Source organism: Anas acuta, chromosome 4 (assembly GCF_963932015.1).
Source record: "Anas acuta chromosome 4, bAnaAcu1.1, whole genome shotgun sequence".
NCBI classification, from domain to species: domain Eukaryota; kingdom Metazoa; phylum Chordata; class Aves; order Anseriformes; family Anatidae; genus Anas; species Anas acuta.
The window spans coordinates 7,111,085-7,124,218 of record NC_088982.1 but is presented as its reverse complement, the minus strand read 5'-3'; the positions used below and the strand labels follow the sequence as shown (position 1 = coordinate 7,124,218).

The 13,134-nt window shown below is 37.4% G+C and overlaps 1 protein-coding gene across 2 annotated transcripts in view; it reads right to left on the bottom strand.

Moving 5' to 3' along the window:
- Positions 1-429: 429 nt before the first annotated feature.
- The window catches only part of MAEA (macrophage erythroblast attacher, E3 ubiquitin ligase), a 49,682-nt gene continuing 36,977 nt past the window's right edge, over positions 430-13,134 (bottom strand). For both annotated transcript variants that reach the window (XM_068679660.1, XM_068679661.1), the window contains exons 6-9: positions 6,928-7,036; positions 2,960-3,093; positions 2,090-2,285; positions 430-1,673 (exon numbers count right to left, since the gene is read on the bottom strand). In XM_068679660.1, coding sequence (XP_068535761.1) covers positions 1,578-1,673; positions 2,090-2,285; positions 2,960-3,093; positions 6,928-7,036 — 535 coding nt within the window. In that variant the 3' untranslated portion in view covers positions 430-1,577. The remainder of the gene's footprint in view (positions 1,674-2,089; positions 2,286-2,959; positions 3,094-6,927; positions 7,037-13,134) is intronic.

The following is a 13,134-nucleotide window of genomic DNA, read 5'->3' as shown; positions in this document are numbered from 1 at the left end:
AGAAGGGAACCTTTGAAGATGTACCTCACTGCAGGTATTTGCAGATTGAGAGTAGCAGATATGTACAAACTGTTTATGTATTTGTAATCTATAAGTAAAACTGTGGTCTGTCCAGTATTACTTGTAGCTTTCTTTAAAGCTCTCAGTGATGTATCAAATCCTCAGATCTAGCATCCCCTACAAAATCATTTTAACAGAAGATCTCCAGGACATTAAGGAATCTTGTAGGAAGTGACAGAATTAACAGAAATGTAGACTATGGTGTACAGTTCACGAGAAATTTAAACCAAAAACAGATATTTGACTGAGGTGCTCTTATTTATAATTTATCTTGCGGAACAGTGAAAGACACGTGGCAGTTGTACTCCTTTTGAGACCCTTATAAAGATTTTATGTTGAAATACAAAGCAACTTTCTTATTTTATATAATCAAGGAATGGAAAACAATTTTTATTAACATGTTTTACATTTACAATCTTTTATTAGCTAATCAACATCAACATGCAAAAATAAGCGCTAAATACAAACCTCTACAATATGGTTTTGTTTAAACTACAATGGTTTAATTCTTTTCAAAAGTCATAAGGATGTGTTCTGTAGTCAGTAAAATTGAACTATTAGTTTCAGTAATGAATACTATTTAGACCCTAAAATTATGTAATCATCCTGCAAGGCATCTTCAGAAAACTTCGCCCAACACTTAAGAATACCAGCTCATTTTCATGTGAGTACATTCTCAAAGCAAGAAATAAGGCAGTAGCACTAATGATTTCATATTGAACCCTATGCACATAACTAATAACTTTAGAAGGACTTTAACACTATGGTAGACTGGAAAAAGAACATTTAAACAAGCATTGGATTTTGCCTGAAATGTTCTCGGTTCCTCTTGATACTTATGCAACCTCCTTAGAATATTTGGGTTTGGAAAAAGACTTCATACTCCTTCAAACCAGTCCCTAGTTGATCCTCCAGAGAAGCCAGTCTTGTGTCAATGACATCAATACCTTCCCATGGAAATAAGTTACATGATTCATGTTCATGATTATTCATGTTCATGATTACTTCACGAGAGGATCATAAAGAAGGCAAAGAGGAGCTTAAAGGAGAACATATTTGTGGTACTGAAATCTTTCATAACAAAAGGGTCTTGGACAATTGTGAAGAAGAGGGAAGAAAAATGGATTTAGTTTCAAATCTGTTGCAACTTTTCCCCCAGTGCAAGTGTCCATCTTTAAAGAAAGTTATCCTTTAGAAGATGAAAGTACTTTTGAGAAGAGTCCAATTTTTCACCTTATGTTACAAAACCTTAACAATCAAAATTCGTTTTTGTTTTTATTCAAGTACAAACTTAAGTCATAATTCCTCTCTCTCTTTTTTTTTTTTTTTTTTAAACGAGTGTTTATTGTTGCTCATTGATCTTTGGTCGCAAGAAACAATAATGCCACCGACAGGTCTGACCGCCAAGGTGGCAGGTTTTGCTTCTTTGCCACACATTAAGGCCCCCCCCTTTACAGGGTATGCCAATATACACTGTGTCAAAATTCCAGCGGCACTTCAGCGTGTGTTTTACGGACCTACATGATGTAGACTTTCTCAGCTTGTGAGAAGTTGAAGACTTCTTTGGTTCTTGGGCAAATTACTTTGTCATCTTGACGAATAGAAAGCAGAGACTAGAAAAGAGTGAAATCAAAAGGTAAAATTCACAACAGAAAACCAAAACATTAGTAACTCAAAACATTACTTAACAGTTTAGTAAATAACATTTTTTTTTTAAAGTTATACCCTGAGGTCAAAACATCTTTGTCCACAGAAGTTACTCTGTATTAACACCCTCCAAAGAAGAAAATTTCCATTGCCATTTGATTTCATGCTATTAACTCCTGCATTCAATCACACATTAGTTTCTTTAAAAACCAATTTTATCACATATAGTCCCTTAAAATTTACTGTTAAAAGCTACATATGTTCCGCTAATAGAGATGATGCTTCTGTCTGCCTAACAAACTTTAAAAGCTTATTTTTATTAGGAAGTTTCTGTGACCACTGCTATTTTAGACTTCAGAAAGTCATTGATTTCAACACTTACATTGTATCCATAGACATATCCATTTGGTAACATCATAGGAGGATTATTTTCATTCATTACATCCCCCGAAATCTTGCAGACTAGTCGGGAGTTGGCACAATGTGCCATAGGCAGAGGCTGAGCCAGCTTGTTCAGGGATTTGCTACACACAGGGCAGTCTGGGTTTTTTGAACTCCCGTCCTCTTTATAACACTGTCTATTTAACAGCAAGTTAAGGTACAACCAAAGAATGCAACATGAATTAGTTTCACAAAATACATTAGAAAAGCAGTAAATTGTGCAATATAGCATAGGTTATAGAATGTACTTAACTATTCAAGTTCAATATATACATCTAAAAGTCAAATGCTTGGTTTCAAAAATGAGTAAGAGTGAGCAAAAAGTACCAGCCACATTCCACAGGTGAAGTTTCCACTCTAAAGCATGTCCATAGCATCGTTACTTCTCTAATACACCACAGTGTGTAGGAAACCTAAGTTTCCAAGGATGCAGGATATAGTTGAATATTCATGTCAAAACCAAACAGAATAAATTTGTAAGTATTAAAAAAAATAAAAATCATAGTCCTGGTCACCGGCTCACCAACTTTTGCAAGTGTGTTACCTAAGGACAGATGGAAAGATGGCCTAGTATGAAAACAGCATAGACTGCACCTTATTTTTTTCCCTCCACTCCTACTGCCCCCTTTCTTTTACTGTAATGCCATTTATTACAATCTGTCCTTAATTTAATAGAAGACAATTCATACTTCACTTAAACTCATGAATAAAAGTATTTAAATGCCGGATTTCCTCTTTGAGTTCTCTGAAAAGCATTCGTAGAAGAAAAAACACTCTTGTGCTTGCTGGCAGTACATGCATTAAAGGATACGGTGTTTTTATAGCTGAAAGGCCTGCCTGGAGTGTTATAGTAAAAACAGAATTGTTTCCCAGCTGATGTAGTCTGTAGTTATCATATCTAAACTGCTGGATCAGCATTCTCCATCGAGCAGGGTCCAAGAGATCCTGTTAAAAAAAACACCACAGCTATAAGTTGTTTTTAATTTAGTTGTCCTGGAAGGGAGTCTGGGAGGGGTAAATCGTACAGCACTCACTGGACTGAATCCATTACAAACTAGACATATACACGTTAATGCACAGCATGAGGGTACTTGTTAAGGAAGGCCCTTTTAACACTAACTTTTAGAAATTTAGATCAATTATTACATAAAATAGAGGACCGATATCCCATCTCCAAACTTACTTTCCATTATACTTGTGCACACGAGCTTCTAATGCCATCAGATCTTAGCTTAAAGAAAATGCGTTAGCTTTTACAGCAAACACAACTGTGTTCTAATTAAGTGATTCTGTGATAAGCGTTCTGTACCTATGCTCTCTGCTCTATCAAAAGTGATCTAACTGCAGATTTAAGTGTTATGTCCACCCTCCCCCACTTCCCCATCCACCCAATCCCCATCTACCCAATGCTCTAATTAATGTATGTAAATCCCGGTAAAGCTTTATTTTTTTTCCTTTCTAGAATGCCAGTCTACTTATGAAGCAACATTAGCATGTGGGTGTTTGCTCTACAGCCTCTGAACCAACATCACACTGGGCAAACATCTGTTGAATAATTAGAAGCTTTTTTATTTTTAACCTCAACTCAGGCTAATTCTACTGATACCTCTTTGTGATGTAATCTCTCTCTCTCTCTCTCTCTTATATTATGTATATATATTTACAGAATTTCCTATCATTTCTGAGGGGAAGAAGGGCTTTAAATCGAAGAGCTGGCACAACTCCAGCTTAGAGGATGCTATGCATTTAAGGACAGAATTAGTATGTACTGTAATGCTGAGAATTACCCTAAAGAACAGGGAACAGTAGTTAATGTAGCTTCCATTTAAAAAAAAAAAAAAAAGAACTAAGCCCACAAGCCCACAGAAGAATATTTTGAACCCTAAAAATAAAGCTGTGAAACGTAGGAAGTGAAGACTGAGGATATACTTGTGATATTTCACATATACAGGTAAAGACCTTGTCCTTTCCTCCTTTGTATCCATAACCTGTTATTTGTTACGAGAAATGGCAGTGCTGACCACTCTTAGAAATTTAGAAAGAAGCTGAATATTATCAACTGCACATTCTATACTTGGAGGCAGCTAGAAGAAACAATATTTTTAGTTTATTAAGCATGTTTTTAAAGAAAGTTATTTAAAGACTTAATGACAGACAACAGAGGTAGCAGCAGCAGCAAATTCAAAACATGATATACCAAAAGTAATTAGGCAGTGTCATTACTGTGATGCAGACATCAGTCTTCACGCTTCACTCTGTACCACCTCAGCCCTCTCTACTTCCTCAAATTGCTGCTCATGCAAGAAGGCAGAATGAAGAAGGATGGACTCCAGCACCACCTTCTCTTGTAACCCATACTCTTGAATTCCCCCACCCCAGAAAGATCAGACTGGCCCGAGACATATAGATATTTAAAAGTATTTTATGAGCAAGTCTTTCATCATTATTTTAAAGCTACATGTTAAAATAACTACATTTGAAAGAAACTTAGGAAATATGTTGCAGAACTGCAAAAGGCCAACTTTTATAGAAGTGCTAGAGTGGATTTGGAATGACCTAAGTGCAGAAATTTCACCTTGCGTTCTGTAACTAACAACAGAGCTACCTGAATAGTGTGGAGAACTGGCTTACATATAACTCATAAGTGTTAATACAGAATGAAATTTTGTCTCCATGAACAAAGGCAAAAATGACTATTGGACTGGAGACAGGATCTGCAAAGTTGACATTTTTGGCGCTTTATTTTTATCTAAAGATGTTCCCAGTTTTAAAAAAGGTAGAGAACAGATGCAGCTCAAACCAGTCCTGGTTTGATTTTCTGACAAGCATTTGGAGAGTGGAACTACACCGAAGATGCAGAACCACCAGGAATAGTAGATGAGAGATAAAAGGAAAATGTCTCACAGTAGAAACAGCTGGACCAACTGCAGGTCTACAGTGAAAAAAAAAAAAAAAAAACAGCACAAAGAAAGAGGTGACATGACACGAGGAAGCAGCAGAAAAACATTCAGATGTAAATGCATGGGGAAGGAAAGAATCCTGTAGAATCCGAAAAGAAGTATTTGCCTGACTCTAAATGCTACAAATCTACAAGGAAAATTGAGGCTGAGAACTCATACAGATGTAGGCAAGAGTTAAGGCAAGAAATGTGTAAGCATTTAGTAAAGCAAAAAGCATTATTTCTGCCACCAGACTGCATAACTGTTTGCTCTATCAAATGCCCCATCTAGGACCGGAATGTTCCCAGAGTTCTAGCTTTTGTTCTGACCTTAAGGCAATTTCTGAGAAGAGTCTAAATTAGATCCCTAATTAAGAGCAAAAGTACCACAAATGATCAAGAAAATCCTCTGACTGAGAGCCTAGGTGACTGAACACAAAAACAGTTACTGAATGCCCAGATGGAATAATTCTAGCCAGAGCTACACAAGCGTGGTCACAAAATATCAAAAGAAACGAGCTTGTTTTTCCACAACACTAAAATGTCTATCTTTCTACAAGTTCTCCTCAAGTACTAAAAGACAGGACAACAAGACGGAGAAAGTTCATTTAATTGGTTGTAAAGAACCTTCTTCCCCTGAGTTAACAAAAATCAATTCGTTAGAGATGTCTTTTCATTGATTTAAAGGTAATTCTACTTAAAGCTATTTTAAGGAGCCATTTACGCACACAACTCGCAGTCAACATGCTAAAAGCATCTCCAAACAAGTTTAGACCGATTCTGTTTTATCCAGGTAATTATTCGAGGACCAAAACCATAACTTACATAAACTAGATTTTTTACATCAGATTCATAAAGAATAGGGAACTTGTTCCAATAGGATGCTTGTATGTGAAACAATCCTAGCTTTTTTCCTTGCTCTCTCTCACTGCAACATTCTATCTAAAATCCTCTATTGTGCTTCAAGTGCTGGTTATTTCCTGCTTATTTCTTTAACTAGCAAAGCAATAAAAGCAGTCTTACATCTAGTCTTTTACACCATCTATGTTCTTGTGTCCTATGTAGAATACAAAATACCAGGGTCCTTCTGGGACTCCAGGATCAGCAAAGCAATTGACATTAATTCTGTTTGTTTTTAAACGATTGATTTCAGCATCAATTGTTTAAAAACCATGCTTATATTGACATTGCCAGATATTGGCATGGCATTTCACAGGATTCTTGTCTTGCTTTGCCAGCTCTACTCTTGTCTACTTTCTGCCTCCAGTATGATATTAGAAGAAATTGAAGAGAATTAGCACATGAGCACAGAATAAACTTGCCATCTGTAAGAACAGTAACTGCCTATGAATTTAATTTAATTCAAATTTAGATGTAGTTATTACCACTAATACCTATATTAATTTGTATAGCTCAAATAAATGAACCCCCTTAAGCATTAGAAATACTCTTTTCAGATCATCCAAATGATCCTTCTTCATCCCAACCACAAGAACATTAATTTGAGTACAATAAAGAACTACTGCTAGTGTATTAATGCTACAGCCTGATATCTTTTTTCTTTTTTATCTTTTACTTCCCCATCTTCTGTCTCTTGCTATATATTTGCATGTCATGCTTCCGCTCCCAAATCTTTAGTGCCAACATTGAGTTATTACTATCTGTATTAATATAAAGGCAAGGATTGGTATTAAAATTAAGGACTATAAAGATAGATTTTAGAAAGATGAACTAAAAAAACTATTTTATCTACAGATTATCACTGCGTTCTCCTGTGAGGAAAGAATTACAAGTATGTTTTCTTATTCTGCTGTATCAGTGAATTTCAAGTATAATATTACCTTATAGGGGGAGATATGAGTGTCTGAAGGAAAGGCCAACATTCCCATCACTTGTCGAACCTCATCCAGCTGGCTTCCCTCAGCCTGACTGAAATGCTTCCTTGCATGTCTGAAATACAGAATTTAGACCTTTTAGATACATTTGCTTCTAAATCAAGTAAATTAATATAGTTACGTTAGAGTTCAGAGAAAAACTCGAGATTCAACTCCCAATACACAAAATCAAAAAGGTGGTGCACTTACGGGCTTTAAAAACATCCTACAAATGGGAATGCAAGAATGACTTTAAACATTAGTAATTTCATGCTGTAGTTTTTTAGAAACCAGAACTTCCTACTGTAGCATGAAGTCTAACCTCACCGACACCCAGAATGACGTGTCTGTGACCATTAGAAGAAATGTCTCCATTTATGCAAGCTCAATGCATCACACTCCTTTTGCAAACACTTGCAAAAAGGAATGTGGCCTGATAACCAGGTATTACAAACCATTAAAAATTCTTCACTTCTGATTTTATCTTGTTTATCTTGACATTTGGGAGAATGCTTGCTTTTGAGTAAGTGATTTTTTGGTACAGGCTAGAAGGCAGTGTCACTTTCTGTACAGACCACTAGAAATTGTAGGGTAATGCAACAAAAAAAAAGCTTTTTAGTAGCAGCTTCTTACTTTTTGCCAGGGAAATACAAGCGTAACCTATAATCAGTGTGAACTTGTTCTTAAGAGACGCACAAGACTGAAAACTTGGATATTTGAAGGTAGTGACAGAATTACTATCGATATCTTTAAAGCAAAAAGAAATTAAGGTATTCCACAAAATACTACCAAGAAACTAGGGAATTATCAGGTAAGGCTATCTGAATACTTCAAAATGCTGTATGAAACTTCCCTATGCCATCTTCTCAACATCATCAACTCTCAAGCTGGAGTTTAAGTCTGCGGGAGAACCCCCCAGCCTTTAAACTGGATGATTAGTTCAGCTTTTCTGCCAAAAGCCTGTCTGCACAGCACTGAAAACATTGCAGAGTAGCCTGAGTACAGAATCAGCTCTGTATTGGATTTCTGGCATTGCTTAAGTGCAGCAAAGTCTTCTCTGGGCTGTATTTCTCCCGAGTTTGTATTACAGGGAAGCCACAAAGTCATCTCTGAAGCACTCTGGTGAGTGTTTGTTCCTTTTAAACTTGTTAAAAAATCTCTTAAGATCTTTTAGAAAAGTACAAATTGTTTTAGAAGCATATGGTGTTCCTTAATTGTCCAATTCATGGGCTGAGTTCAGAAAAAGAAAGATCTAGATAGAACTTATAAAGCTGTCTTCCACTCGCTGTGACTGGGTCACCAATACCAGAACAGGCTCTTCAGCAGCGTTTCAGAGCTCCTACTTCCTCTCCCACCCAAGGCAGGAAGCAGGGGAAGTTATGCAGGACAGACTGTTTCCACTCAGCTTCCTATTTTGGGTGAGCAATTCAGGAATGTAAATATTGCTCCCCAGGTGATTACTGGTGTGAGAGCAGAAGTACAAAATTCGTGGCTTGAGAGTAGAGCCGAGGCAGGGTGAACATGCTGGAAGAGACCTAAAGCGTTTGTGCAGCCCTGCAGATGAAAGCAAGAGCCCTTTAAAAGAAAGCTTAGGGAAAGCAAAAATTCAGACCTACCAGTTAAACTAAATTTCTGTGTGCACATTCACAAGGGAAAAGAAAAATAATTTTAAAATGATCACTGTGCACTTGTGTTGTGTGATGTTAAAACAGAAGCGGTACTTCAGCTTTGCACCATCCTCGTTATCACTGTGGTCCTTCTCCCTGTCAGGCCTTGACAATTTGCTCTCACATCCCCCTTCCAGGAGGGCTCTGAGCTGCAACATGCAAATACCAGCCACACAACACACGTGTTCAAGAAGAGATAGAATAGGTATTTTGCTGTGTAAATAAAAACCCCACTACATGGGTGCTAGCCTTTCAAGTGAGAAGTGCTCAGCAATCCAGCACTGCAATTACTTGAAAAATAGTGAACAAATTGCGGTGTGGAGGCCTTCTGGGGTTCAGCCAGAAGGAATTACGTTTTCTAAAGTGACCTTCTGTTAGTTTTCACCTCCTGACTTTCCCTGCTGTCTCTGCCCCTTAAGAAAACAAGGAAGTCTTCCCATAAGGCATGACATGCTCATGTCTGGACTGACTTTATCCTCTGACTGCCAGCAAACAGAAGTAAAAGTGAAGATAATCCTTTAGAAAGAGAAGCAAGTTTGTTAATTCGCAACACTTTTTTCCCTGTCTTTATGCAAACGTCATGCTCTTGGAGGTGTGTATGAACCTCAGAGTACTTATTTACAATGATTTTAGCACCACTAGCACATATTAGTCAGTATAGCTATAGCAGTGGGCTACATTTTTTTAAAAATGATTATCAGTGGACCATCGTTGAAACCACTAACCGAAGTCTTGTGATAGATCAAAGCAATAGGCAGGAAGTTTTTTCCTTTCCTCAAATCCCCAAGTGATTCTAAAAACTCTACAGAGGCAAAGTCAGCTTCTGTTTGTTTGAAATTGCGACACCTCCTTGGGCTGGAGGAGCAGCTAACTGTGTACTTGATGAATCCAAAACTGAAAGGGTATTTACGAAGGCTAAGACTTACAGTCTGTCTAGTAAGGGTACGGTGATTTTTAAAAAGCTTTTAAGCTATGGAGTATGCATCTCTAGATGCCCAATACTTGAACTAACGTATTTATCAGGAAGAATCAATAACTGAACACAAACATAGGAGGTTATCAAGAAAGGACTTGTTCTTCCTGCTCAGTCTTTTTGACCCGTGTCTGAATGCCCTTTTTTCAGAGACCATTGTGACTCCTAGCAAAATCTATAATCCAAGCACTCAAAAGTATTTTTAATTGGTAATTATTTTTATGCTACTGTTCAAACCCCATCCCCTCTTCCTTCAAGGAGATGGAGATGAAGGAACAGGCTGTGTACATACACTCTTGCAGGAGGTAAGTACACTGAAATTTAATGTACTGTGGCCATTTTCTCCTTCTCTGTACATCACCAGCTTTTTGTTTTTTTTTTCTCCGTTTTACTACTTTTCTCCTTTATGTCCTAAGAAAAAGCATGCAGGATGTTTTGTTAAGCCTTGGCTAAAAACGTGCATCTCCAGCCTCCCATGAAAGCAAAGTAGCCGAATGTTCTCAGATTTTCCCAACTGAGGTTAGTGAGAGCCCTGAAAGCGTGCAATTAGTATCATCAGCCATCAGATGCTACCAAATAGGTACGAGCTTTCCAAAAACCTGGACAGACTGCAGGAGTTAAAGGCTGATCATAGGAGGCTAAGAAGAACTTTGTGACGTACTTAAGCAGGAGTGATTTACTCTTTGTATTAAAGTAGCAGGTTTTGTACATTCTCAAAACAAACTCTCTCAAGACCACTCTGCTAAGCTACCTTAGAGCAAGGTCAGTTTGTAGATATATTCTAAAAGGCTACAGAAATTCAAACACTTATTATATAAAACATATATTTTTAAGGCTCACATCCATTTTATCCTAAAAGCAGGATGCCACTTTAGAGGTTCTCAGCAGGCAGTAAGCAAAGCTTTCAAACTTATTTAAACACCAGCTGCGTTTCAACAAAATGTCAGCTCTCCCGAGTTCCACTCATACAGGAAACTACTTGGTAAACAGCCTCTTTCTCTGCTTTCTAATGGATGCCTGACCTATTTATTGCACCTCGGACACAATACTGAAAGAATCCCGCTGCAAGCACTTAACAGAAGCAAGCTAATAAAAACACCAGTTGCAACAGTTTGCTATAAGCAGTAAGATTTATGCTACCCCTTTCTAAAATACATAGTGCCTTACTCATTAGACATTTATTTTGAGGCAAAGTAGAATGTAATGGCAAAAGCTAACATTTTTCAGCCACATTCTTGAAAAGGACAGCACTGAGAAGTTGAACTCAAAGCATAAAATTATCAAAACTTATCCCATTAGAGAGTCAACTGAGAAGGCCTTCAACTTCTCATAAATTTAAAAGGAGCTGCTAAAAAGTTAAAGCAGCATTATTACCACTGGTGAATTCTGACTGCCAAGTAAAAAATACATGGTGACCCTGAACTCCAACAGGTATATGGAATACACGTGCTTTACCCCTACCGACACAGCATATGGAAACTTATTTGCAATGTAAATAGGACCTGTAAGTTTTAAATCTCAGAGGATCTAGATATGTTTTAATATACATTTGGAAATAAAGCCCCAAAGGTAAAAAGGAGGAGCCATAAAACAATAAAAGCCTATGTTAGTACAAATTATCCCATGCCAAGAGCACTGGGTCCTAAAATGCTGAGGGTGACAACTTGCAAATTTTTACTAGTTCTATAAGGAAAAAAACCAGAAGGAAACAAGTTTTCAGTAAAAAATATAATACGGAATGACCTTAATTCTTTGTCCTAATTCTCAGCCCATCTCCTTATTTCAACTCTGGTTTCCAAGCTACATAAGGAAGTTGCAGCTCAAAGAAAATAGTTTTTAGAGCATGGACTATTTATTGTTAAGATGCATGACTGCACATTTGGCAGAGAGGCAAAAAGAGAGTAAAGCTAAAGGCACAGAGGCACAGTATTCATTGGATAAAGAGCACAATGGGCTTCAGAAAACAGACCAAGCAGTTGAATCTCTCACCCTTTTCATCTGTACCTGACTTAATTCGTTAGGATTGAGAGCTCTATCAAAGAGTACGTGCACACCTCCAAGTGACAGCATGTAGGTCCTCCCCTCCAAATTATTAGCATGCTAAAATTAGCTGCAGTTTTATCAGATTGCACATTTGGGTGTGACCAAAACAATGATTGTTTAGTTGCAAGTAGGGCAAAGTAGTAATGATGTGAGGTAGCTCAAAGCAAACACGAAGTATGAACAAAATTAGAAGTAACAGTTCATAATAACCCCTAAAAATAAAAGGCAAGTCATTTTGATGGAGGTGTTAGCATTATACTGACCTCTCAACAACATTGCACAGCGTTTTCCTTTTTTCGTTTTTAAACTAAGACTCTCTCACCCATTTTATTGAAAAGAAGTCATCACGTTCACTCTGCAGAAGAATTTCTCCATCTAAAGCAGACAACTGAGCTAGAACACTTTCAGTCTTTGGTTATGTTATGATACTTTGTGTTTCCTATAGCTCTGCACTTCTCTAACCAAAAGGAGCTTTTCCACAAAATACAAACCTCCTGCTGGTTTCCATTTCTAGTACAGCTTTAAAGGCAGGAAGACTTGCAACTGCCTTAACATCAAACTTCATGAAAATGTTCAGGTATGGCGTTATCATCGTGATGCATTAAAGAAGCATCATGTCTGGCCATTAAAACTCATCATTCATTTCACCCTAGGCTTAAAAGGTCTTACAAACCAGAACCTGCTGTGACTTCTTTTCCCCTTTGTCCGTGTCTAAGCTCGCTCCAGCAGCTCTGCCACCTGCAACATACTTTATGGTGCTGGCAAGATCTGCTTTTAAGAATTATCAACACATTTTATAGTCCCACTACCAAACTTCCACTCATTTCAGCAGAACTGGATTCCTGCATTATCCTGAGGTGTTAGTGGTCCTGATTGTTAGGGTTTAGCAATAAAAAGCATAAATTGCCTTATGTACTGAAATTGCCAAAGATCACCTTAATGGTTGAAGTCAGCTCGTGATTTGGTCTAACTAGTTCTCTGACTCATTCACAACACCTTGGGCAGTGCTGTCTTGTTCTCAAAGTCCTAACACTGAACAAGTTCAAAAGAAAAAGGATAGTGAGTTTGTTCCTTTATTCGGGAGTAAGGGAAGGGAACGGGAGAGGGTAACATAGCTTGTTATCCTCACATAACAATACAGAGTTGTATGAAACGTTAAGTATGAGACAGGCATTTCATTAAACTTTTAGTATTTTTACGATAAAAATTTATGAGATTTTAGTATTTTTATGATAAAATTGCAATGAATTCCTATAAGATGCTAGCTGTACCTCTTGAAAATGAGTTTAAGGTAAATATGTTCATTACACGTCACCAGAATACACAGTTGCTTTATGAACAGATAGCTTCCTAGCCCTTAATTGAGGAGTAAAAAAGATGCAGAGTTTAAATGACAACAGTAAGTTGTTAAAAAGGTACGGTGGTGTTCCAGATGCACCTTCAAATATTTCCACCCCAACTTAAATGCAAAACCTGATCACAACAGTGCTA